The 26,291-nt window shown below is 43.1% G+C and overlaps 1 protein-coding gene across 1 annotated transcript in view; it reads left to right on the top strand.

The window, feature by feature from the left end:
• The window catches only part of SEMA5A (semaphorin 5A), a 349,482-nt gene that overhangs the window by 182,448 nt on the left and 140,743 nt on the right, over positions 1-26,291 (top strand). Inside the window, exons 6-7 of the mRNA XM_082652404.1 lie at positions 6,661-6,759; positions 8,365-8,578. Of these exons, the coding sequence (XP_082508530.1) occupies positions 6,661-6,759; positions 8,365-8,578 (313 nt within the window). The remainder of the gene's footprint in view (positions 1-6,660; positions 6,760-8,364; positions 8,579-26,291) is intronic.

The following is a 26,291-nucleotide window of genomic DNA, read 5'->3' as shown; positions in this document are numbered from 1 at the left end:
TGGATTTAGTTATTTTTGAAACATCACTCTAGACATTGGCTTCTAGAAGTATTTAAATGTGTTTTACACAAATGTTATTTTAAACGTAAATAGTCGATTCTCTTGTGATCTAACAAAAGCTCCTTGTCTGCTTGGGGTTATTATGTCTGAGCCAAAGCTCTTCCTACCATGACCTTTAGGAACTTTACAGAGGAAACACAACCGATTATTAAGGGAATGAAAGAGCTCCTTTATGCACATATTATACTTTATAATTTTCAAAAGATTCTCGTTTGTGATCTCATTTCAGTATTTTTAACACCAAGTTCCTAGAATGATTTTGCAAGTTAGTGGGAGAGTTTGGATTAGAATCCAGTGCTCTGTGTATTGCTCTTCCTGCTGTGTCCTGTGGTCCTGCTTCCCAGGTTGTCAAATTCTGCTCATAAACAGGTAAATTCCAGAGAAGAAAACCATGATGCCATCCCGCCTGGGAACCTGTGATGTAGGGGGTGAAACAACGTTTTCATCCAAGGTGCCAATATTTGGAAAGCTATGAGTTAACTGCTGCAGGCAGCACACTACAGAACTGCCTTTGTTCTGTATAATTGCTCCCAAAACGGAGGGTTCTTTAAGATCAGATACTAACAACCTGTGCAGATTACACATACCAAATGTTGGTTCATAAAATTGAGGTTCCTTAACAAGTTACCCTTGGAGTCAGAGCTCAGTTGAAAACAATCTCATTAGGTAAATAAATATATATAATATACTCTATTAATACACTTATATAGCATACACTCTTTTAATATATATTCATATATATGTGTATTCATATATTTATAGTTTTATAGATATACATATAAATATCTATATTTATATATCTAAATATGGACATAATAGTATGTCTATATATTTCTATAAATGCTTCTGTAATATGTATGCATATATATTCATATGTAATATATATGTCTCCTATATATGTATATATGTCTTATATGTGTGTGTGTGTGTGTTTATATATATTTACATCTGATTGGATGGTCCAGTTTTTCAAGACCCACAGTTAGCCTTTCTTCAAGCAGAACATCTGTTTGGGAAATAAGTATGATGAAGTGCTGCAGGGCAAACCCAGTTATTTCATGAAGAAAATTGTCCCCAAACACATGCTCTCTCTGCTGGGGCCTTGGTCTTATGTCCTTGAGATCAAGTGGGCATCGGCTGTCGCATCTAAAAGCTCTTTCGGTGAGTCAGCAACTGTGCATGTCAGCCCTCAATTCAAGCAGGAATTGCTTCAAAGTCAAGGACAGGTTGACCCACCGGTGGGACTGCAGGCACAAGCGGGTTATTTTAATGTTTAAGTGCTATTATCAAAGTGAGATAGATGAGTTTCATTGTAACAACAGAAGCCATGTGCTGGCAGGCTCCCGGGAGCCTTGGGAACGTGCACTGTGTCTTCCTGGAAAACTGGAATTCCTTAAATCCCCTTATGCCATTTTTGAGCTACAGAAATGGGAGAAAAGAAACAAATTCTCAGGTGAGATTCTTATCATGGACATTTAGATAAGCTCATTTAAAAGATAAACCTAGAGTAGAACCTCCTGAAAGGACTTCTGTGTTATATTTTAAAACACGTGGTCCAAGCAGTACTTGTAGTAGGTTCAGGTAACCCGTGAAAAGCCCCTGTCTGTAGCAAAGACTGACAAAGTGATAGACTATGGATTTTCCCATAGGAGAATTTGGATTTGGGGATCACCATCATGAGGAGACTCAGTATTACAGGGCCTGGCACTCAGCCATTTCCTGTCATTATTAATTTTTTTTTTTTTTTTTTTTTTTTTGCGTTACGCGGGCCTCTCACTGTCGTGGCCTCTGCCATTGCGGAGCACAGGCTCCAGACGCACAGGCTCAGCGGCCACGGCTCACGGGCCCAGCCGCTGCGCGGCATGTGGGATCTTCCCGGACCGGGGCACGAGCCCGCGTCCCCTGCCTCGGCAGGCGGACTCTCAACCACTGTGCCACCACTGATTCATAAATTGATCTTCTGCTCCAAAGCAAAGTACTTCTGCTTTCTTTCATTTCTGTTTTTACATTCTGTTTTGCTTGGACTTTCTCCAATCTCTCATCAAAAAAAAAGAAAGAAAAAGAAAAAGTTGTTATTTTCAATGTATTTATTTGCTTAGGATTCACATCCAGTCTGTTTCTAGATAGAATCAGTTGAGCAGTTTGTGAATTAACCATGAGGGAACATTTAGGGGAGTGAAACAGGAAGGGGCTGAGCTGAGCTGACCCAGACTGTCGGGCGAATGAGTTCAGCCTTGGACAGTTAAGAAGAAACACGGAAGTACCACCCCGCCTCCAGTGGTTCCTCCTATTGGACGCAGAGGGTGAGAAGAGCTCGTCCAGCCTCACTGGTGATGGGACAGAACTCTTCCCCCCCCCCCATCCTCTTCTCTGTTCCCTCCAACCTTGCATGCTGGGCTTACCTAAAGCATTACCCTCCTCAGGCCCCACTTACCGTACATAAGCAACGACGGCTTTCACGGAGCTGGTGATGCCTGCATCCCCTTAGTAAAGACTGCATAAGCCTCCATGTCCGATTGTCCAGTTTCCTGACATTTACCTGCTTCCTTCCCTACATCCTCACTCAACATGAGGGAGCCTATCAGCATCGGGGAGACACACAGCCCAGGTAACCTTTCCCAGAGGGTACAGTGTATTCTCGTGATTTCCAGAACATACTTTTTAAATTCTCTGTTCTAATTCTTTAAAAAAATTTTTTTGATGTGGACCATTTTTAAAAAGTCTTCCTTGAATTTGTTACAGTATTGCTTCTGTTTTATGTTTTGGTTTTTTGGCCGCGAGGCATGTGGGATCTTAGCTTCCCGACCAGGGATCGAACCCTCACCCCCTGCATTGGAAGACGAAGTCTTAACCACTGGACCACCAGGGAAGTCCCTCTCTGTTCTAATTGAAATAATATTGTGCCCTCCCTCATTTACTTTTTTCCAGGATTTTTTTTGACAACCAGTTGGCTTTGTCCTTCTGCTCTGACACACGTCAGCATCCTGGGTATCACATCCCCAGCCATCTTTCTAGTTCTTCATCAAGTTCGTAATGGGCCTTCAGGAAGGTTAATGACCTACAGTCCTGTTTTCACTTTGTCTTTCTTTTGGGAGATTAAGATAAACACCACATCTGTTATCTTTATTGTTTCTCTTCCCAAAATTGATTAGAGGCCCTTGCTTTTTCTTCACCAGGTCTGTAAGACTCAGCCTTGAGAGCACCTCTTTTCAATGGGGATGATTCTCTTGGAATAACTTACCCTTGGCCAAGTTCACGGTGATATGACTGCCTCTAGAGCATTTCTACCTGTGTCAGTCTCCTGCTTTAAAAAACAAAACGCGAAAAGTTCTTTTATGTTTTGACTCATTCTTGAGAGAGTTCTAAAAGCAGCAACAGAAAACAAACAAAATCTCCACATCTCTCCACTGTCTGTAATTTTCTCTCATTCTTTATTATAGTGTCATTGTTGTGTCTGCTTTGTCCATTCCGGCCATCAAGAGCCATCTCAGCCCTGTGTTCCCCGAGTTGTCTTTCTGGAGTGCCCTCAGACGCCATTAGGTCTGGGGTTTCCACCCTGGCCTTGATCCTGTCTCTGCAAGTTCTGTGCCCCTCTGCTCTTGGAGGCGGCGCACCCCTCCTCTGTGTTCTCTGAGTGAGAGCTCCCTGACCCTGGGAAGGGATAACGATGTGCCTTTTTGATGTCTTGGTTTGTTCTTTCTCTTCAGAACTCTCCTTCCCTTTCCCCAGGTATAAAAGCAAAACAGAACAGAACAAAATAAGCCTCCTTATCAGGTGTACCTTTCTCAGTTACTCAATTTATTGTCTTCCTTTGACACTCATTTCTTAATTCGTCTAATAGTTAATTTCGATCTTTCATTCTGTCCTTTTTTTTTTCCTCAAAGTATCTTCAGTTTAGCAGCCAATGATAATTTGTTGTTGTTTTTTTTCCACACACACACACACTGTATTTTATTTTTACAGGAGATAAATAGACTGACACCAAGCATTGTAAATGGATGACCACGACAGAAGCAATGATTGCAATTACCAAACACGAAACACACTCACACTATGTCATAATATTGACATTCAGTCCAGGAATCCTCCACTGTAACAGCTCTTTTACTTTGCAGTGAAAATTGATTGGTATATTTTTTGCCTCTGAGTCCTCGTGGGATTTTTTTTTTTAATTCAAATAGAAAGTCACAAAAATTATAATCATCCTCATCAGTTCACTCAGTCCCATGTAATTAATTTTTTTCATCTTGATCTTTTGTTAGCACTTTTATGAATTCATCAGTTTTCCATTAGAGTTCTGAAAATGCTTATTCATTCAGTTCAGCAGTATAGTCAGTTACCAGAAACCTGTACTTGTCAGAGTCTTTTCCATAAATTCCTTGAAGATGAAACCCTTTTATAGGAACATTTTTGCAAAAGCATCAGAGTACACCCAGAACTGTCTGTAAAAGACAAAAGACTTAAAAATGACCATGGTTAAAGATTTGATGAAAGTTCATAATAATGCAATTGGCAAGGAAATTTAGTTATTTCTGAGATATACATTTTAAAGTAATAACTAGAATTATGACTTATAACATTATACCAGAACATATAAGATTTTTAGAAATTTCATGTAATGTCTGAAACATTTATATTAACATATTTCCATACAAAAAAATCAAAGAAAGTTTAGTATTAGTTGTTTTTTTGTTTGTTTGTTTTTTTTTTAGACTGCAGGATAATTTGTTGCTTTTATTGTTAGTAGTAGTATTAGGAAAATTATCTACCTTTGATATTTCACTTTACAGTTAGAAAACAAATTCAGATATTTTAGCTCATTTTATATCCACAGCTAGGCCATGCCACAGGCTGAGTTATGGCAAAGCAACATTTCGTGGAGACTGAGGCTCCATTCCACTGAAGAGAGGATTGCTGTGCCGTTAGATCCAGATCCTCCTGATTGGGGAAATGTGTGTCAAACCGATATATCATCATGCAGCATCTTCTAGGTCTGGTTGGTTGGTCAGTCACCATTTCCTGTTCATTTGCTGGAGTCTGACTTTGCCCTTTCACACGGAAGCAGGAGGGACTGAATTGTGGAAGTAGTTTCCTTACCTGTCTCCTGAACTGCCATATCACATCTCTACTAGCTTCCACATGGTCCAGATTGGTCCCTCATTTACAAACATCACCTCAGGTCAAAACTGCATGCAGTGGCACAGGGAGATCAGCTCAGTGCTCTGTGACCACCCGGAGGGGTGGGATAGGGAGGGTGGGAGGGAGACGCAAGAGGGAGGGGATATGGGGATATATGTATATGTATAGCTGATTCACTTTGTTATACAGCAGAATCTAACACAAGGTTGTAAAGCAATTATACTCCAGTAAAGATGTTTAAAAAAACAACAACTGCATGCAGTAAAAACATAAAACGGTCCCTTCACATTCAGAATAAAAAGTAAACTCACTGGTCTGGCACACCTGGCCTGTGTCTGGCTCCCCAGCTTATGTCTACCTCTTCTGTACATAGTGAAAGCACGGTGCTTTCTCCAACCGTGATGCCTTGTCACAGTCCATTCTTTCTGCTGAGAATGTGTTTTCCCTCCTTTGCTCGGTAAAATCCTGCAAGTGTCAGGGGCACCTCCTCAAGGAAGCCTCAGCAAATCCTACTCTTCCTTTGAAACTTATCTCAGGTGTCATCTCCTCCAGGGAGCCTTCCTACACCTCCTCCCTTCCCCTCTCCTCTGGGGCTAGCAATATGCTGTTCTCCGGTGACTCCTCATTAGAGTACGTGGACAGCTCCGTGTATTTTAATTTTGCGCTGCGGGCCTAGATTGTGACTTTTTCCACAGTCTCTGCCAAAGAGTATCTAATCAGTAAATGCTTGCTGGCTGAATGAATGAAGAGCTTTCCACCTGAAAGTTCCTGCACTACTGTGACCATGTCCTAGACTTCTATGTATGTTTTGCAATCACAGCAAAACAATTCAGCTGTGAGCCATCCCTCAGCATGAGCTTTCATGCCTCTTGTTCCAGACATCCTTGACTTATTAGTTATATTTTAATTTTTCATCAAAGAATCAAACATGTTTATAGATTCTTGCTGTGTATGCATTTTGAGAACTTTATGTGAAACTTCTTGCAATTTGCAATCAGAGTTTCCCATGTGACCCTAGCATCTGCAGAAGCATTCACCATGTTTTTTCAAGTTCCTGGGGAAGTTTTCTAAGACACTGTTTCATGAGCAGTGTTTATTTATTTTCCTAATATATGTCAAAGGCAATTTAGGGCTCACACTGTTAATCAGCTACAACTCAAAATGAAAGCCCATTCCTCAAAAGAAGACACATGCTTTGAGATTTTAACTGAACGTATATTTATATCTATCTTTACAAATATCCTCGATTGAGCAAGTGTGCAGAGAAAGTCAGACTATTTTAGAGTTCTGTTGTTATTTTTTGGTCAGTATCCGAGAGGATTTTTTGGTTTGTTTGTTTGTTTGTTTTTACTGGTTAATTAACATCTAATCTATTAACTAGACAAGATGTATTCATATTCACCGTTCCTCTTGCGCTCAGGCCTCCTTAACGAGTTTCTTGTGATTTTTTAATTTTTTCAGGAGGAATGTCAGAACTACATCCGGGTACTGTTGGTGGGTGGCGACAGGTTATTTACCTGTGGAACCAACGCTTTCACGCCGGTCTGCACCAACCGCACGGTACGGCTTCAGGTGGAGCTTTGACAGATTTTAATACCTGGAAAATCCAAGCATTCTATTAAAACCCTAGTTTTAAATGTGTTTCTATTCTCCAAAGAGTTGCTTTTTAATTTTAAAAAACATCTTTTGTCAAACTGAGTAAATATTTGATGTACTGATCTATTACTAATAACACTATTATATAAAGAATTGGTAATAATTCTAGCTTGTTTAATTAAATTTAAATATGCTTTCAGACTATTTCTACCAGCTTATTTCCCACCAGACCCTAAACATAATCCTAAACGTATTCTTATTTCTTTTTCTTCTTTATCGTAGGGAGGCTGTTAAGTATTAAAATAACCTAAAATCATAATCCAAGTGAAGAAAATACAGTTTACAAATTGGATGAGAAGAGTGTCAAAAAAGTAAAGCAAACTAGCAAACAAATGGAACCCTAGGAAAAGTAAAGTTATATGCCACCCTCTGTCTTTTTATTTTAACCTGTCATTATTGACAGGGGAATTTTCAGCATCCAGGTCTTATACCCGTAGAACTGCCGGGTTATCAGAGCACACGTGTAATCTTCCTTATATGGGATATTCATTTGATCTTCCTCCAGGAACATGATGAAGAAATATCACTATGTTAATTTCCTGGTTACACACTTTCTCTCAAGACCTGAGCTTACCATCCTCTTTTAGTATTCATTATTTTCAAATAACATTCAGTTATTGGAAAGAAAGGGAGGATGTTGATGATAAGAAGTGATGCTCACAGGGAGATCCCTAGGTACCATGGCCTGTCCGGAGCACCTTACAACTTCATCCTCACATCCACCCTAGGTGGTACTTACCCTTTGGGTCACCACTTTATAAGAGTCTAAGGCTTAAAGACTTGAAGTAGCTTACCCAGGGCTACACGTCTAATAAAGCAGGCAGTGTATCTGAGCCCCCCTGCCTAACCCCTCTGCTCTTGTACCTCTCAGGTAAGAGTAAAGAAACCAGAGGAGAGCAAAGATTCCCTCCCCATCCAAAGAACTTTTCTCATGCACTGATTGTTCAGCTCCTCAAATGCTGGATTCCCACCACTTGACTGCCAGGCACTGAGTTGCCTCTCTGAAAACTAAAAACTAAAGGCTTGGAAATCTGGGCTACGTGGAGCTAAATGTCCATACATCCTTACCCATGAATGCAGTTTTGGGCTATTCATAATATTTCGATTCACTTTTATTGATAAAATTGTACATAATTTTTATTGCAATTTGTATTTCTATAAATATTGAAGTTGGGTTTTTAAATTAAAGTGGAAAAATCTGCACTGTCCCATGCATTATAAATAAAGTCATAGACAGTAATCTCACTTCATCTTTTGTGAGTATCCAAAAGCCAGAGGTTCAGTAACTCTCAAAGGATGATGAGAGCGCTTGTTTGGTAGATTGTCTAAGGATGACCACCGTGTACTGTTCTCATCCGAGTCAGAGTGCAGAAGTCTGTCACATTGTATGAGCCCCCGAGAGTTTATCGTGCATGCTTCCTTTGCAGTTTGGGTGGATATGCTCCATTAACGCTCTTAAAGGGGTTTCCTGGGGGATAATTTGTTTCTCTGTCTCGTCTTCACACCTAGCTGAGTAACCTGACGGAGATCCATGATCAGATCAGCGGCATGGCGCGCTGTCCTTACAGCCCTCGGCACAATTCCACGGCTCTCCTCACGGCGGGCGGGGAGGTCTATGCAGCCACGGCCATGGATTTCCCCGGACGCGATCCCGCCATTTACCGAAGTCTGGGCGTCTTGCCCCCTCTCCGCACCGCGCAGTACAACTCCAAATGGCTCAACGGTAAGTCTTACCTTCACTCCCAGTTTCCCCTCTCGTTGGTCTGTGATGCCCGGTGACGTGGTGTTCAACAGCAAACTGTCACCGTTTCTAAAAATAAAATAATTTCTTCATTTTCTAAAGAAATCAAAATGTACCCGCTTTTGGATTTCAGTGTGGAAAGGTATCAGATGGCTCTTTGCCAACTCGGAAGAGAAGTGATATTCTCCACACTTAGGACATGATAATAAAGCTAATGGTGATATGAGCGTTCCTCAGACTGAAGCTGCTTTTTCATATTATTGTTTGCAGTTTAGGAAATCCGATGTCATGTCAAAGATATCTGTAGCCTCATGTGCATTCTTTCTTAACTTCTTTATTAGATACCTAAAAAGGGAAATTACTAGCGTTTCATGAAAGTTTCAGGCAATTGTGTAAAAGAATGTGTTTGGCTTTAGGTAGCTCCAAATAACTTGACCGGTTTTTTTTTTTTATTTAATTTTTTATTTTATATTGGAGTGTAGTTGACTTACAATGTTGTGTCAGCTTCAGGTGTACAGCAAAGTGATTCAGTTCTACGTATACAGGTATCCATTCTTTCTCAGATTCTTTTCCCATATAGGTTATTACAGAATATTGAGTAGAGTTCCCTGTGCTACACAGTAGGTCCTTGTTGATTATCTATTTTATATAGAGTAGTGTGTGTATGTCAATCCCACACTTCTAATTTATCCCTCCGCACCACGTTTCCCCTTTGGTAACCATAAGTTTGTTTTCGAAGTCTGTTTCTGTTTTGTAAATAAGTTCATTTATATCATTTTTTCTTTTAGATTCCACATATAAGTTGACCACAGTTTTTTAAAAAAGGGTGTCAAGTCATACAACTGGAAGGTCAGGGTAGGTGTCTTCAGAGTTGCTCACTTCAATGACTCAAGAGTTAGTAAGGGACCCAAGTCCTGTCACCACTGTCTCTGCCACCCACAGTCTGTCAGGCTGGTCCTCAGGCTAGCTCTGCTCATGGGTGCAAACCTGCGGCTACAATTCCTGGTACTACATCCAGACGTGACAATATCCAGGGGAAGAAGAACCACGTTCCTTGTGTCCTTTTTTTGAGGAAATCAGAAACCCCCAGAAGACTTCCCTTGAATCCTGGGCTAGAACTTGGTCACTTGCTCAATTAACAAATAGAAAGTGATTCCAGCCACCCAAATTGAAGTTAAAGTTGGCTAGGTACTGAGACCTGCCAGCTGAAATTCAGCCCTCTGCTTATGGGTACACACACACTAGCAAACACAATGTTACACACACACACACACACACACACACACACACACACACACACACTAGCAAACACAATGTTACTGATAGATGTATGCACCATATGTAATCCATTCCCTCAGTCGTTTAGTTGATAGTTCGCATAAAGATGAAATCTTGTAATTGCCATGATAATATTTACTATTTTGAGCTTTCGAGTCCTACAAAGATTTACTGGCTTTTCATCAGGTACCAGCTCATTACTGTAGACCCGAGTTTCTCACCTCAGCACTATTGATGCTTTGGGCCAGATAATTCTTTTTTGGGGGGAGGGAGTTTGTCCTGATTATTGCAGGGTGGTTAGCAGCAACCCTGCATTATACCCACTAGTTGCAATAGCATGGCCCACCTCCTGAATTGTGACAACAAAAACTTTGTCCAGAAACTGCCAAATATTCCTTGGGGGAAATATTGCCTCTCTTTGAGAACCACTGGTTTAGAATGATCACGTCTGCATATTTATGCATATGTGTATATATACACACGAGCATTTTGTCAAATAAGATAGTCAAACCAGCCATCACAGTTTGCCTTTAAAAGACTCCCTTGTAGAGAAAAGAGTCTTCATCCAGTTTCTTCAGCAAGTTGAATGACTCCGTGAGCTTCCAAAGGGCAACGTGAATTGTTTTCTCAAACCAAAGCACTAACTAGATTCCCTAGGTTAACATTATTTCTGTTGAACTGGTTTCAACTGGACCTTTCGACTCTCTGTGGAAGGTTTCCTTTCCGCTCTGATGCTTTCTTTCATCTGTGTAGCTTAAAGTTCTTTCTATTCATTTGTTGAGTTTTACTGGCCAAGCAGTTTCCAGTTAAAAATCAAAATGACTTATTCCCCAGCCACAAGCATTGCATTTAGAGTTTGCTGAAAGCGAAGTAAAAATTAATTCGGAGTACAATCTCTTTCTTTCCCCGGAAGCGACACCCTGAAGAATATCTTGGGAACATAATTCAGGTTATGGCATGAGTTAGAAACACTGTTTCTTTCCATGTGACTTAGATGCCCAGGCTGATCAGGTGCTCAGATGCTGTTAACCTTCTGGGTGTAATCTTTCCCATTTGAGAGTCAGGTGATGTCATAAGCACAGCTGAAGAGCTCACCCAGGGTTTCCACAGTCACTGTAGGCATATATGTCCTAAAATCATAAATGATATTATCCAGCAACTGTGGCGATTGCAAATAAGTCCAAGGTGAACACGGCGGAGCCGCCACTCTGCTCACGGTGTCATCATAACTCGCATGGCGCTGAATTGTCCCGCTGTCCTCAGGGAGTGTCACCCTCTTGTTCGCCACTAGGAAGGCCCTCACTCCCAGGGCAGAGCACAGAGAGCCCTGAGGCTCTCAAGTTGAGTGTTGATTCCCTCTCCTGTGTTCTCTTGGGACATTTTCTTCTACTGAACCCTGAGGTATCATTTCTACCTCTGATTGGCCCTGGTTTTCTGCTCTGACTCTCCCTCCAGCATAGATTCTGGCCTCTGAGCCCCACTGAGCTCTGCCTCTGTGCCCCTGCTGGGCCCGGATGCAGGGACATTTATTCTCACTGTTCTTGGAATCCACACTTTTCCTTCCATCTGCCCTTTGACCAGACACCCTGTCTCTGTTCTTTCCACTGTGCTCTGGAGTAATTTTCTTTCTTTACTGGAGGTTGGTGCCTTACCTGTTATCCTTTTTTTCCATATCCTTAAATTTCTTGCTCTCTGGTGATAATCACCATCTTTTTATAAAAATGCTCAGATCTCCTCCCTCTTCCATGAGACAAAGGCAAAGAAATGCAATGAAACTAAAAACACCCTTAGTTCTGCAGTATCCAAGAAGAGTCCTATTTCCTGTGTGATATTAGGTGCCCAGTAAATGGAGATCAGAGAGTTAGATTTGTTCTTGATAGAGCTTAGTGTTGGAAAATCCCAGGGCTGGTGTGTTAAGAATATGCAGATTATGACCTGCTGAATGAAGAGGTACAAGCTTCCACGTGGGGTTGGCAGGCAGCTTCCTCAGCATCCAACCTCCCGTTTTGGGGAAGTGAAAACCCTGGGGCTTTGATTGAAGGTGTGGTTTCAGTACACTCACACAAGGAAAGTACAGTCACAAGGTTTATTACTTGCAGATCCCAGAACCCAGGCCCCAGGAGCTGGGGAAGGGCAGCCCTCCATCCCAGGTCAAGAGCAGGAGATAGAGAGAAGGGTAGCAAACACCTATTAACTTACAAGGTTATCTGGGCAGAGGTCACTGTCTTTTCGTGGGCTCAGTGGTCGTATAAGAAGGTAGGGGATGGAGGCTTTGGAGGTGGAAAGTCCTGCCGGCGAATCAGTGCTCACCCTTCAGGATGCTGATTTGTCTCAATTCTCGGTTTCCTCGCTTGCAACCTGGAAATAACTTGCCGCCGGACCTGGCAGTTGTGAGATAAAAAATCAGACCATGAAGATATGACGAATATTGGTGGCATGCAGCAGGTACTCGATAAATAGACGTAATTACTGAGAACTCCCCAAAGTCTGATACGACATCGGATGCGTAGTGGCAGTGAGTAAATGTCTGTTGGCTGGGTTCGTGGAGGAACATTTTGGGCTGTGGTTCCTGATTACTGACACCTACCAGCCTCTTGTTTCCCATCTTTCCTGACACGGACAAGCCTCCTCTGTGCTTTCCCCACTGTGCCCCCTGCTGCCCCTCTGGGCTGGACTCTCCTGACTGCCATGTCCTGCTGCTGCCACATCCAGGTCCCCCAGACACATTCACCTACTGCACAATCCTCAGTACCTCCAGGTGTCTACAGGGCTCAGGGTCCCTGGGAGGCCATCACTCAGCTAACAGCTGCTTACAGGTTATGATAAGCAGAGCTCCTGTCTTTGGTTTGGACATTTACCAGTTTTCTGCCAACATTTCTCTGTTGACGAAAGAGAACTTTCTTGGCAGGGGAGGTGTGGGGGATAGCACCTGTGAACCGTGGTCAGCAGAATTTTTGTTTTCAGCTTCCCTGCTGTGATTAAATTGTGTACAGGATAATTTGCCTGTACAGGGAGGTAGACCCTTTCCATAATTGGGTTAATTAACTCGTACAGGGCAAACTCATGGCATGAGCGGTACAGTGGTCGCTAGCGTTTCTTGTTCGCCTCTGCCAGCCCTGTGCCAGGCATCTCCCTCCTCAGCTAGCAGCTAGGCACCAACCAACTTCACTGCCTCAAGCCATGCCTTCAGCGACGTTTTGGACGCTGGCTGTGTTTGTTTTGTTTGTTTCCTAGGGTTGCTGCCACGAAGTGCTACAAACTGGGTAGCTTAGAACAGAAATGTGTTCTCTCAGAGCTCTGGAGGCGAGAGGTCCAAGATCAAGGTGTCGGCCGCCCGTGCTCTCCTTGAAGCCTCCAGGGGAGGCCCTTCCTCACCTCTTGTAGCTCCACAGCCCTCATCATCCCTTGACTTGTGGCAGCAACACTCCAGTCTTTCCCTCTGTTCACACGGTCTTCCTCCTGTGGCTCTGTGCCCTCACATGGGTCCTATGGGATTAGGGCCCCCCTTATCCCAGTATGACCTCGTCTTTACTAATTATATCTGCCATGACCCTACTTCCAAACAAGGTCACATTTATAGGTACCGACATATATTTGGGGGGATACAATGCAACCCGCAATAGTGCCCTAATCAGGAAACGCTCAAATGTTGAAATCTTAAACTTCTGCGTCTTATTTTCCAATGACACTGTTACGTCTCTTTCTGTGTTGCGGGTGAATCCTCTGGCCACACTCAGTCTCCTGGTCTCCGCTGTGTTCTCCTCGTTCTCGACAGACAGTGTTCCCTTCTTGTTCCCAATAAAAAGCGTCAGAAGTCATCAGGTAGGGCTCAAGGGGTTGTTGTCTTCGCCCAGGGCAGAGCCGGCCTGCACCCGTTTCCTCCTTCCATGCTCCAGAGCACTGGGGTGGACAGTCCATCCACTTAAACTGCAGCCTTATCCACTGTGCATCCCTCCTCCACCTCGCGATCTCTGGGGAAGGGGTGCCTCTCTCTTAGGCAGCATTCTAAAGTGGATTTCATCCCCCTCATTCTGTGTCTGAATTACTCCCTCAAAGGGCTGCAGTGAAGGCTTGGCAAAGCTCAGCACTGTGACCCTCCAGAGCAAGAGAAGCACACGGCACAAAGGATGCTCTTCAGAATGTCAGAACATGTAGACAAACATGGCAAGTCATGACCCTTCAGGGACCCAAGCCTCTGGGGACCTCCTTTGCTTCAGGGCTACTCTTCAGGCAAGTGGTGACATCAGGCTGTCCAGGGTGACGTCCTGCCAGGATACAGAGAGCCCTGAGTAAGGACCTACCAAGCCTCTAATCTTCCCACCGCACCTCCCAGAGACCCAGCGTAAATACTACATGGTAGGGTTCCAGCAACCTGCCCTGAGCAAGCTAAGTGCCTTGGATCTAATACCAGAGTTCCAGGTGCATTGTCTTATGATACCACCACCATTACAGCTGTCCACCAATGAGTGGGTGTCCCGCCTGCGCCCCTGCACCAGTGCAGCAAGACCCAGGTGGTGGCCGTGCATCGGCTGCCAGCAAGGGCTGACGTGGAGAGGAGAGCAGGGCTGGCTGTGACACCTTCATCGGGTTTTCTCTTTCCCAGCCTGTGTGATCTGACTCCGCTGCTCCTTTGCCCACGTGCCCTCTCAGCATGCTTTAAGGCGGAGTGTGCATTTCCCTGGCTGCACTGTGCTTTCCTCACCATGCTCCTTCCCACGTGCTGTTTATACTGTTCTTTCTTCCCTTGAGTTTTGCCTCATCCGTAATTCCTGCTCCTCCGTAGCTTCAGTTGAAGTTGCAGTTTCCCCAAGACTCGGTGGGTCCCTTTCATCCCTTCTTGACGGGTGTTGTGCATGGCTGTCTTCACCCCACGATGCTGGAGCGCGTGGCCCCTGTCCTGCTCCAACCCCGCTCGCATCCCCATTTCACCTGCAGAGAAAGCTGAGGCAGTGCTGGCCAGCCCCCGATGCTTCCCTGTGCTCTCTCCTACCCACCCTTGCTCCTGCTTTAACCTCTTACATGCATTGCCACTGGCTCCCTCCTTTCTTCCAGGGATTAGCAGACGTTTTCTATAAAGGGCCAGAGAGCGAATATTTTAGATTTTGCATCCGTATGGTCTCTGTTGCAGCTTTTCAATTCTGCCATCGTAGTATGAAGGCAGCCGTCACCAATGCACGCTGCGTGCACATACAACTTTATTCATAGCCAGCGGGCAGGATCTGGCCTGATGGCTGTAGTTTGCTGGTCCCTGTTCTATCTGGAGAGCTCTCAGCCCCAGGCAATCCAGCTGGCCAGTGGGTTTAGCTCCATTATCTTTGCCCAAATGCCACTTCTCAATGGGACCTCGCCGCTGACCACCTTATTTGAAACGACCCCCTCCTCCGTCTGGCCCTCTTGATTCCCCTTAGTCACGTTAGACTTTTATCCTTAGTGTTATGCTTTTAGTACTTGTCTCCTTTCCTCCACTAGAATGAATGTTCCCTAGTGGCCAGGCTTACTTGTTGGTCACCGATGGATCCCGTATATTTTCAACAGTGCTGGACACATGGTAAACACCCACTACATCATTTTTGAATAAGTGAACTAATAGATGAGTAGTTTACATCTTTGTTTTCCCCACCCATGAGTTTCTGAATTCCTTGAGGGCAGGGATTAGGTGGGATCCATTGTTGTGTGGTCAGCATTTCATATAGTGCCTGAAACACAGTTGAGACTCCATCAGTATTTGTTGAATGACTAGAAGATAGGCACGTTTCATAAGTGGCAGAAATATGAATTTTGTTGTTAACAAAGGGAACGTGTCATATGAGTTGTAACCCAGAACTTTAAAAATATAGATTTGTATGTTTGAAACTGATGCGGGTCCAAACATGTAAAGAATCTTCTTTTGCCATTCTCATTTGGACTCCCATTTTCAACCATTATGTATTCAGTTAGTTATCAAAGACAGTATGATTAATTGGATAATGTTCTGGAGGAACTTGAAACATTGAGTTATATGTTTGGTCACGACTATAAGTTTCAAAATCGGATTTTTTCCCCTGTGCAAAAATCGCTCTTCAAACAAACTTACGTGTTTAGAGAAGTACCTTAACAGCCTTAACGCATTAAAATACTAATTGTTAATAACCCTTATTAAATGATTATGGTAAAGCAGGGTAATACATGTTTAATGGTCTATGCTTAAAATAGAGAAGCTGTCAAACTTGCCTTCAAGAAACTGGCAATCAAATCGGGGAAACAGTCAACCCATGAAAAGGGAAAAAAAATACGTCTGCAAAGTAGCATCGTACAGATTGAGTTTGTGGGTTCTGGGGGAACTGCGTGCTTACACATGGACTAAAACCTCGATAGGAACTTGGAAAAAGGAATCTGTCAGTGAGCTTTCAGCATGGACATCTTTGGGGGCCTAATCTCACTGGCAGGCAGCAACCTGCTTATTTTCCTTCCCTGGAGGCAGCGTTTGTCTCTCTCTTGGGTTTTCTCCACAGAACTCTGCTGCTTCTTCCCATTCTCTGAGATTCCAGACTTGACCTCCACCTGGAGGAAAACACACTTGAAATCCATTGTATCTTTTTTTTTTTTTTTTTTTTTTTTTGCGGTACGCGGGCCTTCACTGTTGTGGCCTCTCCCGTTGTAGAGCACAGGCTCCGGACGCGCAGGCTCAGCGGCCATGGCTCACGGGCCCAGCCGCTCCGCAGCATGTGGGATCTTCCCGGACCGGGGCACGAACCCACGTCCCCTGCATCAGCAGGCGGACTCTCAACCACTGCGCCACCAGGGAAGCCCCATTGTATCATTTTTAATGAGCTATTATGTTTCCAGTCAAGAAAACTCTGTCTGTAACAATCTCAAATTCTCCTAGTTTGAAATAACTCTATCGATGTTACCCACACATTAAATAGACTCTTTGAGGTCTTTAAAATACAATGATTAACCTTCTAGTGATTAAAGATAACTTACTGGGAGGGAGAAAAATCCTTCTGTGCTTAAATCAAGGAAAAAGAGTTTCTGCTTATCATGAAGACAGGTGCTTTGTGGAGCTCCCTGCTTCTCCCTGGGCGCAGACACCACTTCTTGGGGGTCCAGACATGGCCAGGCTGGGGTGACCCTGTTGGGCTCCATCCTGGGGACAGTGAGATCACTTTCTGGCAGTCTACACAGTGCAGTCCCTGAAGGTGTGAACAGCCTGCACTAGGCTCTCCCTGGACAGACAAGATTTGCGAAAGCAGGAAATTCATAAATGCAGGCCGTTCCCAGATAAGCAAAATAAAGACAAGAGGGGCCTGGGAATGAAGTGTGCTTGTTTAGGAAATCTGTAGGGTTTACCAAGGAAAAGGAGCTAGGTAAAACCCAGAACAAAAACCACGACTGTGTCGTCAGCAGCCTAGTTTTGTACTTCACCAGACAGCACCTGGGGAGATGCTTTCAGAGGGCCGTCCTTGTGAACAGTGGGCTCTGTTCAGTACTGCAGCTGAAAGGCTAACAGCTGACAGCTGACTCGTGAAGTTTCAACTTGTGAAGGTGATGGCACGTGGACTTAGAGCATGGGAGCAAAGTTGTGTGACGTGAGACCCCGCATGACGAGCTGCCCTTTTCTAATGTTCAGGCTTGATCAAACCTATCAGAGGGCGTTGGGCAGATTGTCTGTCTTGTGTGGGATGGATGTAAACACCCTTTGGAAAGAGTGTTGTAAACCAAGTCTGATGATCTTTATAGGGTCAGAAAAGGGTTTAAATAAATGGCCTCCCTGCATACCATTTGCCTGTCCGTGCACCTGCTGGAGCCTCTGGTACATCCAGTTGTTACTCCAGGTGCAAGGGGGAGTCACAGTGGCTCTTTTCAACTTACAGTTGGTTGGGAGACTCCATATAGGTGTTATCTGAACCAGGGCTACATGCTGAAGCATGCACGAGCTAGGATTTGAAGACAGATCCTTCCCCCTCTGTGGACTTCTGGCCTCCCCTTTGTTTAGTCAACATCTTAGGAAATACTGCCACCATAAGCTGCCTTCGTCTCTCTCCTGATGTCCACATTTTCATGCACAAGTTGCCATGGAAGTGGGATCCAGGGACTTTGGAAATAGTGGCCGGTGCTTCTTGATTGGTGAAAACTTGCAAAAGGAGATGGAATGAGCTGGAGTTATTAAACCCAAAGAAGAAGAGCCTGTGGGGTTATTTAACACAGCCCTTTATGGACACAAACCTCTGGTAGGTGACAGGAAGGAATCAATTATTGTGCTCTTTGAAAATAGTGTGTTCTGTCCCAGTCATTGAGTGCTGAGTTTCTGAAAGTTGGGCAGCCACAGAATCCCTTTAGTGTTGTGATGAAGGCTCTATACTTGCCAATAAGTCATTTTGTCACCGAACTCAGGTTCGGCTGCATGTTCCTCAAGAATCCAATACTGAGAGACAAATGTTAGGTAAAGGGAAAGATGGCTTTATTGAGGAAGCCAGCCATTCTGGGGAGAAGGTGGACTCATGTCCCCAGGAGCCAACTCCCACTCCCCAGGTTTTGCTCAAAGACTAAACAGGGAAATGAGGAAGGGGCCATGTGCTGAGGAGAGAGTTGCAAGGTACATGATCAACTCGTGGATCTTTTTCAGATTGAGTGGTGGTGAGGTAGCCAGGAGTCAACATCACTGACCTTCTGGTTCCACCCAGTCTGGGGTCTCTGTGCTGGTGGGCAGCGTACAGTTAATTTCTTCCACCTGGTGGGGACTTCAGTATCTGCAAACCACCTCAAAGGACATGGCTCAGAATATTATCTATAGCCCTTGAGGAGGAAATAAAGGTCCTTGACTTTGTTTAATGGCTAAACGATTATTATTTTGTCTTGTTTGACTGTTTTCCTTTGCTTCTGTATTTTCCCATTTCTCTGATTAAATTTATTCTTTGGCCAAATTTTTTTTTTTTTTTACAGACAAGAGGCAGGCAGAGGACAGCGGGGGTGGGGCGTTTGTCCTGGGAAGGGTCTTGCTCAGTTGCAATTTGGACTTCCAATTTACACATTTCAAAAGAGAATGGATGGGGCGTCCCTGGTGGTGCAGTGGTTAAGAATCCACCTGACAGTGCAGGGGACGCGGGTTTGAACCCTGGTCTGGGAAGATCCCACATGCCGTGGAGCAACTGGGCCCATGTGCCACAGCTACTGAGCCTGTGCTCTAGAGTCCATGAGCCACAACTACTGAAGCCCACGTGCCTAGAGCCCATGCTCTGCAACAAGAGAAGCCACCGCAATGAGAGGCCCGTGCACTGCAGTGAAGAGTAGCCCCGGCTCACCACAACTAGAGAAAGCCCACGTGCAGCAACGAAGACCCAATGCAGCCAAAAATAAATAAATTTAATAAATAAATTTATTAAAAAAAAGAGAATGGATAAATCCCACTCTTCCTTCCCCCATCAAGATATTATGACGCCAGAGGCACCAACTGTATACACTAAGGCATATGGAGACCTGCGTAAAAAAAATAAAGATCCCCGCAAAGAAGATATGCCCCATTATAGAGAGCACAATATGCTATATAGAAATTTACTAGTACTTATATAACCACTCACGAAAATGTTTTGATGTTCATTGTCTAGACATCATAGCTGTTTCCTGGTGACAGTCCTGGATCACTCCTGACATCTGGCATGATTAACATTACTCCTTTTCCCTCTCAAAAGATTTCCAGTTTGGAGCATAAATCATATTGTCATCCTGTTTATAAGATATTCAGTTCTCTGTGTTTCAGTAAATTTGTCTCCATATTATTGTATTAAACTTCTTGTTTTCCCTAAGTCAATGGCCTCTCACATTTTTTCATTCACTGCTGAACATTGGATGGTATAATCTCTGTGTTTTTGTCTTCTTTCTTGCCCTGGCCCTGATCAGCTCAGGAGACAAAAACCAAGCCATCATACGAGTTTACTTATTCTAACTGCACAGTGTTGTAGCCCAGTATTTTCTTTCAATTAAATCTTGCATGTTTTCCTCTTAGTCTTTAAAAATATTTTACAGGCATTAAAATATCTCTAAGATCTTTGAATTTAAGTTAATATTCCAATTTAAAAACTCCTTACGTTTTACAATTCAGCAGGCAAAATGATTAATTCCTGAAAGAAGTGAACCTATACATTTAAAATATAATCAAGAAAAAATAAACATGGTCAATGGAAACTTGAAGCTTTGAAAATCTTCAGAAATACATAGTCATGAAATTCCTTATAACCAATTGAGCCCTGGACTGTGTGATTTAGTTGAATCTTACAGGAGATTGGAAAGGCTGCCAGGGGCTTGGTGCTTGGAATGGAGTGAGCCAGCAGGATAGAGAAGGATGTCTCTGGCCCTGTGAGCTAGAACAGGTGGACCAATAGCCAGTTAATGGAGCTCCTGTTGACCCTGAGAGAGGGAGAATGCTTGGTGAGAGTTTGGGCTCCTAGGGTACAGCTGATGTACAGGTGACAGTTCTCATTTGGGAAGAGACAGCAACGTGTCCCTGTGGTACAAGTTGCTCCTACTTGAACCAGCAAATCTATATAAGTAACACACTTTCAACAGATTATGGTCCCCTGAAGAAGGAAGGAATCATGTTTGCTGGAGCCATGTTTCTCGTCCTCCCAAGATGATTTAGCAATGGCTTTCTTTCTGCCGGGGCCTCAGTGAGTGAAGGACCTGGGGCTCCAAAGCTCATGTTACTATGTCAGTGATCACTAAGGACACGCTTGGACCACATCCCACTCCCACCTTCACCTGACACTGCCACCACACACACGGAAATTTGGGTCATAAGCTTGTCTTTAAAACTCTTCAGTGTCTCTCCAGTGGCCCTTGAATTCCAGATTCCTTTCTGTGGATCGCTGGCCCGGCCCCGCCTTCTGCCGCCTGTCCTATTGATTCCTTCTGTGCCAACACTAGCGTCCTTCCATTCCTGGCCACCCTTAGGGTCTTCTCTCCGGCTGCTCTCTCTCCTGCTCTTGGCCTGGAGCCCCATCCGAACCTGGCATCTGCCCTTTCCCTGCTCCCCTCCTTTCTGATTCTCGAATTCACCTCGCTGCCCTGGCCCCCATAGTCTTCTCCTCACTGTAATGGCTCATTGGTCTGTTTCTTGTTTGTTGCCTTACAATGGCCTTGAGGGCATGGGTTGCGGAATACTGGGGGCCCAGGACAGTAGGACAGCCCCACAGTGGGTGGTAAGGAAGTACCTGGTGATATAGGTGCTCTGGCTGGCACGCAAGGCTCCACCTCTACCACAGACCCTCCACCATGTTTGGTTCCAGATTTTCTGAAAGGAACACAGACCCTAATTTGATATACAGAATGCAAATCTAATGAGTTAACTTGTTAAGTAAATACTGATGGTATGTTTACCAACATATGCATTTGTATTCATTTATATATTTTTGTATATGTTTATTATTAATTTATGTATTTATTGTTTATATGATAGTTTATATATATAAATAAATAGTGACCTATATTTTGATGATTAGCGACCAAGTGGTATGCACTTGGCATGCATTGCCTTTGACTTTTCACAATGATACTACATTTTGGGTATTGTTATCAGCGTTCTAAAAGGAGGAAACTGAGAATGTAGGTTGTTAAGTAATTTGACTAAGTTCATACAGCCAGTAGGTGGAAGTATTGAGCCATATATACATATACCTCAATCCTATACATATGTATGCCACACACAAAAAACATACACACACAAACATGTATATCTATCCATCTATCTATATCTATTTATCTATCTATATATCTATATATCTAATCTTTTCCTAGAAATCTTAAGGAAAGAATTCTAGTATATCAATGGCTTTTCAACCACTTTTTACTTAATTTAGTTTTGGTTTAATTATCCCCTCTTAATAAATCTCTAGATAAAATTAGCTTTACTTTGGAACCCTCTGCAGCACATGTTCGTGTAGCTGTGACAAGGGAAACTGTTCACAATAAAGAGAGTATCTGAAATCTAGGAATATGCACAGAAATGGTTTTCGTTGTAACCGACATCAACAAATTAGGGAACGGAAAACCTCTGGCTCACTGTGTGTCATGTCTAAATATTGTTTCCATTAACTCCTTTCTTTTTTGTGGAATCGCTTGCTATTTTAAAAACTCAGCCTGGCTTTATTTATGTTTCCCAAATTCTGATCACCTTTAATATATACATGTTTGATTACTCATTATCATTATGTGAAGTTCTACTAAATAGAAATTATTAAAAAGGAAATCAAAAGTAAATCATGAGGGCTTCCCTGGTGGCGCAGTGGTTGAGAGTCCGCCTGCCGATGCAGGGGACACAGGTTCGTGCCCCGGTCCAGGAAGATCCCACATGCCACGGAGCGGCTGGGCCCGTGAGCCATGGCCGCTGAGCCTGCGCGCCCGAAGCCTGTGCTCTGCAATGGGAGAGGCCGCGGCAGTGAGAGGCCTGCGTACCGCAAAAAAAAAAAAAAAAAAAGTAAATCATGAAATAAAAATTATAACCATCATTTATTGCGAGGCTACTTTGTACCAGTCTCTTTAATCCTTAGGTCGAATTGTTGCAGGATAAAGGAACATTCCAGATGTCAGTGGTCCAGCTCAGGGTTTCAAGCTGGGATGGGCGGGGTCCAACCCATACAGGCTCCACCCCACCATTTTCTAGTCTGCCTTTGACAGGTATATCACAAGGTGGCCTTTGATTGCAAAATAATTTTGATAGATTTTGATGCTAGTAAGATTTTTATAGAGTTGGAAAATTGGAATTCCTTTCCTTTTAATGTCCATTTTCATCAATTTAGACAAATATTTCTATATCAAGAGCCTCTCAGTGATCTAGTCAGTCATCAGATTGGACCATTGAACCTGGTGCCCCTCCAGACAGATGCAGTAGGCATTGGAATAGACAGAAGACGGAGGGGAAGGATCCATCAGGATGGTCAGTGTTTGGTTTTACATGGTCAGAATCTTCTCAGAGATGTTGATACTTTTGCTCTTCTCATTGTTCATGTTTATTTATACTGTGTTTCCCTACTCAGTACTCCCATCCGCATGATCACTATTATGTAAGTCAATGTGCCAAATAAAGGTCCTCATGTCATAGCACAGTTCTTCTTAAAACCTGACATACTTTGTAGAACACTCTGTAGTCCGTAACTCAATATGTTTAAAAACATGAGGAAAAAACCAGCTTTTCCATGCATATATTTGTAATAAGCTGACACATGCTCATGTCTGTTTTTATTCTGAATTAGCAGCACCTTCTATTCATGTGTAGCTCTAATAATAATAATGAATAAAGGAGCTCTTTCATGAACTCACATTCATTGTAGACAGGGAGGCCATTGACTGATTTATGGCTCGTTCAGTTCACTCAGGAGTGACAGATACTAGCTTATGGTGAATTGCATTTTAACAAGAGACAGAACTTCAACAATGGAGTGGAAACAATATGCATCTTATTATCCTGCCTGGTGAGATTCAAACATCCCCTACCTCCAGATTTAGATCTATCAATGCAAGAGCTACTTGGCTGTCTATTTAACAATTATTTCTGCTTTTCTTCTATCTTTGGAAAAGGAATAGGATGCTGGCTGAGTTTCCAAAGTCTCGGGAGCCTCCTGATGTGACAGCAGGTCACCCAGTCAGGGCCCATCATCTGCCTGCAGGACCACTGTGGGGCCGCAGGATGTGTTTCCAAATGTAGTTTAGCTCCCCAACTAAAAGGACCTGTAATATGTGGTGAGTTAGAGAAACACATACACTACGTACAAGGCACAAATTCTTCCCTTGTTTTCCCAGCAGGAAAAAATATAGTTGAGCATTTCTATCTAAAAGGCTCTTTGTCACCCTATCATAAAGTGGGTTTGCAGTGGTTTGGAGAGACATTGGAGGTTCTCCATGGAAAGAGGAAGCCGTGGGCTAATCTGCTTGGCATGATTCAGTACTCCTCCCATATGAGATATCTGGGTGAAATTGTTCAGTGGCTGGACAGTGAAAATGACGAACACAGAGAGAGGCTCTCATGGTCCCTGGAGGGCACTCCCAGGCTCTGGTGGGCATCATTGGAAACGTCATCTCTGGAGTTGGGGCAAACGCTTCCCAGCAATATTCTTGTTTAATAAGCCTTTGGATTGTTGGCTTCTTCTTCCTGCTCTTCTTTCTGTGGCAGCCTTGATGTCTCTAATAGCTCCAGAGTAAACATTCATCCGGGCATCTGTCTTCCCCTCTGGTCTGTTCCCAAGCCCTCCTCACCTTGGTTCTGAGTAAATCCACTCACCACTTTGGTTTCTAAAGCATTGCCCAGAATTCCAAGTCCTGTTCTTGAATGTTGTTGTTAATGTAACTGATTGTTCTCTTGCAGTCCATTATTTTCTTCAGTGTAGTATAAGGGTACGTGTGTAGGCTGTGAGGTCAGACGGTCTGGATTTGGGACATAACCCAACCACCATTGCTGGTTGTGTGAACTTGGACAGGTTCCTTAACCTCCAGGATTTAGTGTCTTCATCTATGAAATGGGAGGAGTCACACAGTATCTCCCTCTATAATTCCTGTGCATTTACTGAGCTTATGAAGGGGGAGCACCCAGCTCAGAGCCTCACGCAAGAGTTTCGCACTCGACAGGGTTTTTAAACTATAGGCCAGCCTTGAGCTGGAAGAAACCAAGGCAGATCTTTTTACTTTTTCAGCTCCTCGACTTCCTACTCAAGACTTCCTACATACTGTTTACTGTGTGGTTTGCATGCTGTTTGTCCCCAAGTTAATAGCAGAAGTAGGTAGTCATGAGGGTGTTTGATAAACCTTGTGGACTCTGCCTCATACCTCGTCCACATGTGCTGGGACCTGTAGCTAGACACACCTGTCCTGCATCTTCTTTCTTTGTTTTCTTCATTTTAGATAAGGTTTGTTGTTGTTGATGATGGTGGTTTTTTGTTTGTTTTCAGTACAAGGACCAAACTGCAGTCTGGTTATAAGAGCCTGGCTGCAGAACCTGCTCTCATATGATTTAGCGTTCTCTTCAGAATTAGACATACATGTGAATGTTATCTTCAGAAACTAAATACAGTTTTGTAATTGTTTCACACCTTTGCTTTTGGGATCTGCTTCAGTGAGTAATTCTCTTTGTGAGACTCACAGTGAACACAGGTTCAAAAATCCCCCAATATTTTGCTTTACTTTCCAAAAACACAAGCCGGAGATGTGTAACCTCCTGTTTTTGTGAGCGTCTTTCCAGGATATTAAAGCGTACTGTACAGTAAATATTTCTAACTTCCATCTCATACCTGTTAATGCAATCCAGGGTGTTTTGGTTTTTTTTTTTTAATATCCATTTCAAGTTAAAGCAAGTGATCAGACACTATGTTTGACAGTTTATAAATTAAAATCAGTTCTTATGAAATTCTCTATTACTTAATGTACTTAACATGACTTAAGAACAATATCATGGGCTGAAGAGAAAAGTACATGACATATACAATGGAGAATATTTGTTACATTTTTAGAATGTGAAGTTGAATTAAATTGAAGCATTTTGTGATGACAGCAAATATTGATTGAAATTCAGTTGAATTTGACTGAAAACTGGCCTTTCTGAACAGAATAGCAGGGTACTCAGTGCCACCTGCCTGTCAGCCTCTGAATCATTGTCTGCATTTCAGGTGAGCCTGTGGCGGGTATTCCTCTTAACATTAATGGGTCATTTTGTAGCCAAACATATTTTTAGTTGTCCCGCCAATAGCATGTCTGTTGGTACAGTCTGATTGAATCTGGAATAATACAAGGCCAGTTGAATTGTCCTACAGAACTAATTGTCCCCGAAATATGGCCTTGTGGATATAGCTGTTGTGTATATCTTTCCATTAATTTTGAACGCCAAAGGATATTGTCCTATTATCCTAATTGCACCATAAATTAAGACATTTGCTAATGGAGTGGAAAGCTCTTAGCAATAGAGAGAAGAGTAAGAATCAAACCTGGTTATTAAAGATCAGTATTAGGGCACACCTGTATCTGAAAGGGTATCATCCTTATCATCAATAGACTCAAACAGGAAGTTGTGAAGATAACACTTCCAATGCTATGAATGGAGTTCAGTTGACAATCTATAATAAATTCCTGAATGCCTAATGAGAGTGGTGATTAAGTAAAAGTTTGCCATAATTTTTTTTAATTTCTAAGTTCCTAATTTTAATCTAATCATGAGGTCAGAAAGCTTCCAGACAATGACTCCATCTCAGTACACTTCCCTCCTTTAAATGGATGTCCCAGAAACCCAGAAATAGGAAGATAAGAATTGATCATCACATTTACATGGTCACCATAGTAACAGGAGTTGCTAAAGCTGACTCGGGACACTAACCTTATAGTTTCAGTTTTCACAAGTGGAAAACATTTTTAAAGTCCTTACTAAAAGCACATAACTTATGTCAAAGTCATGCTCGTGTATATA

This window comes from Grampus griseus (genome assembly GCF_964374135.1).
Source record: "Grampus griseus genome assembly, chromosome: 3".
NCBI lineage: Eukaryota > Metazoa > Chordata > Mammalia > Artiodactyla > Delphinidae > Grampus > Grampus griseus.
Note: the sequence above shows the minus strand (reverse complement) of the source record. Positions and strands in the feature narration are given on the sequence as shown.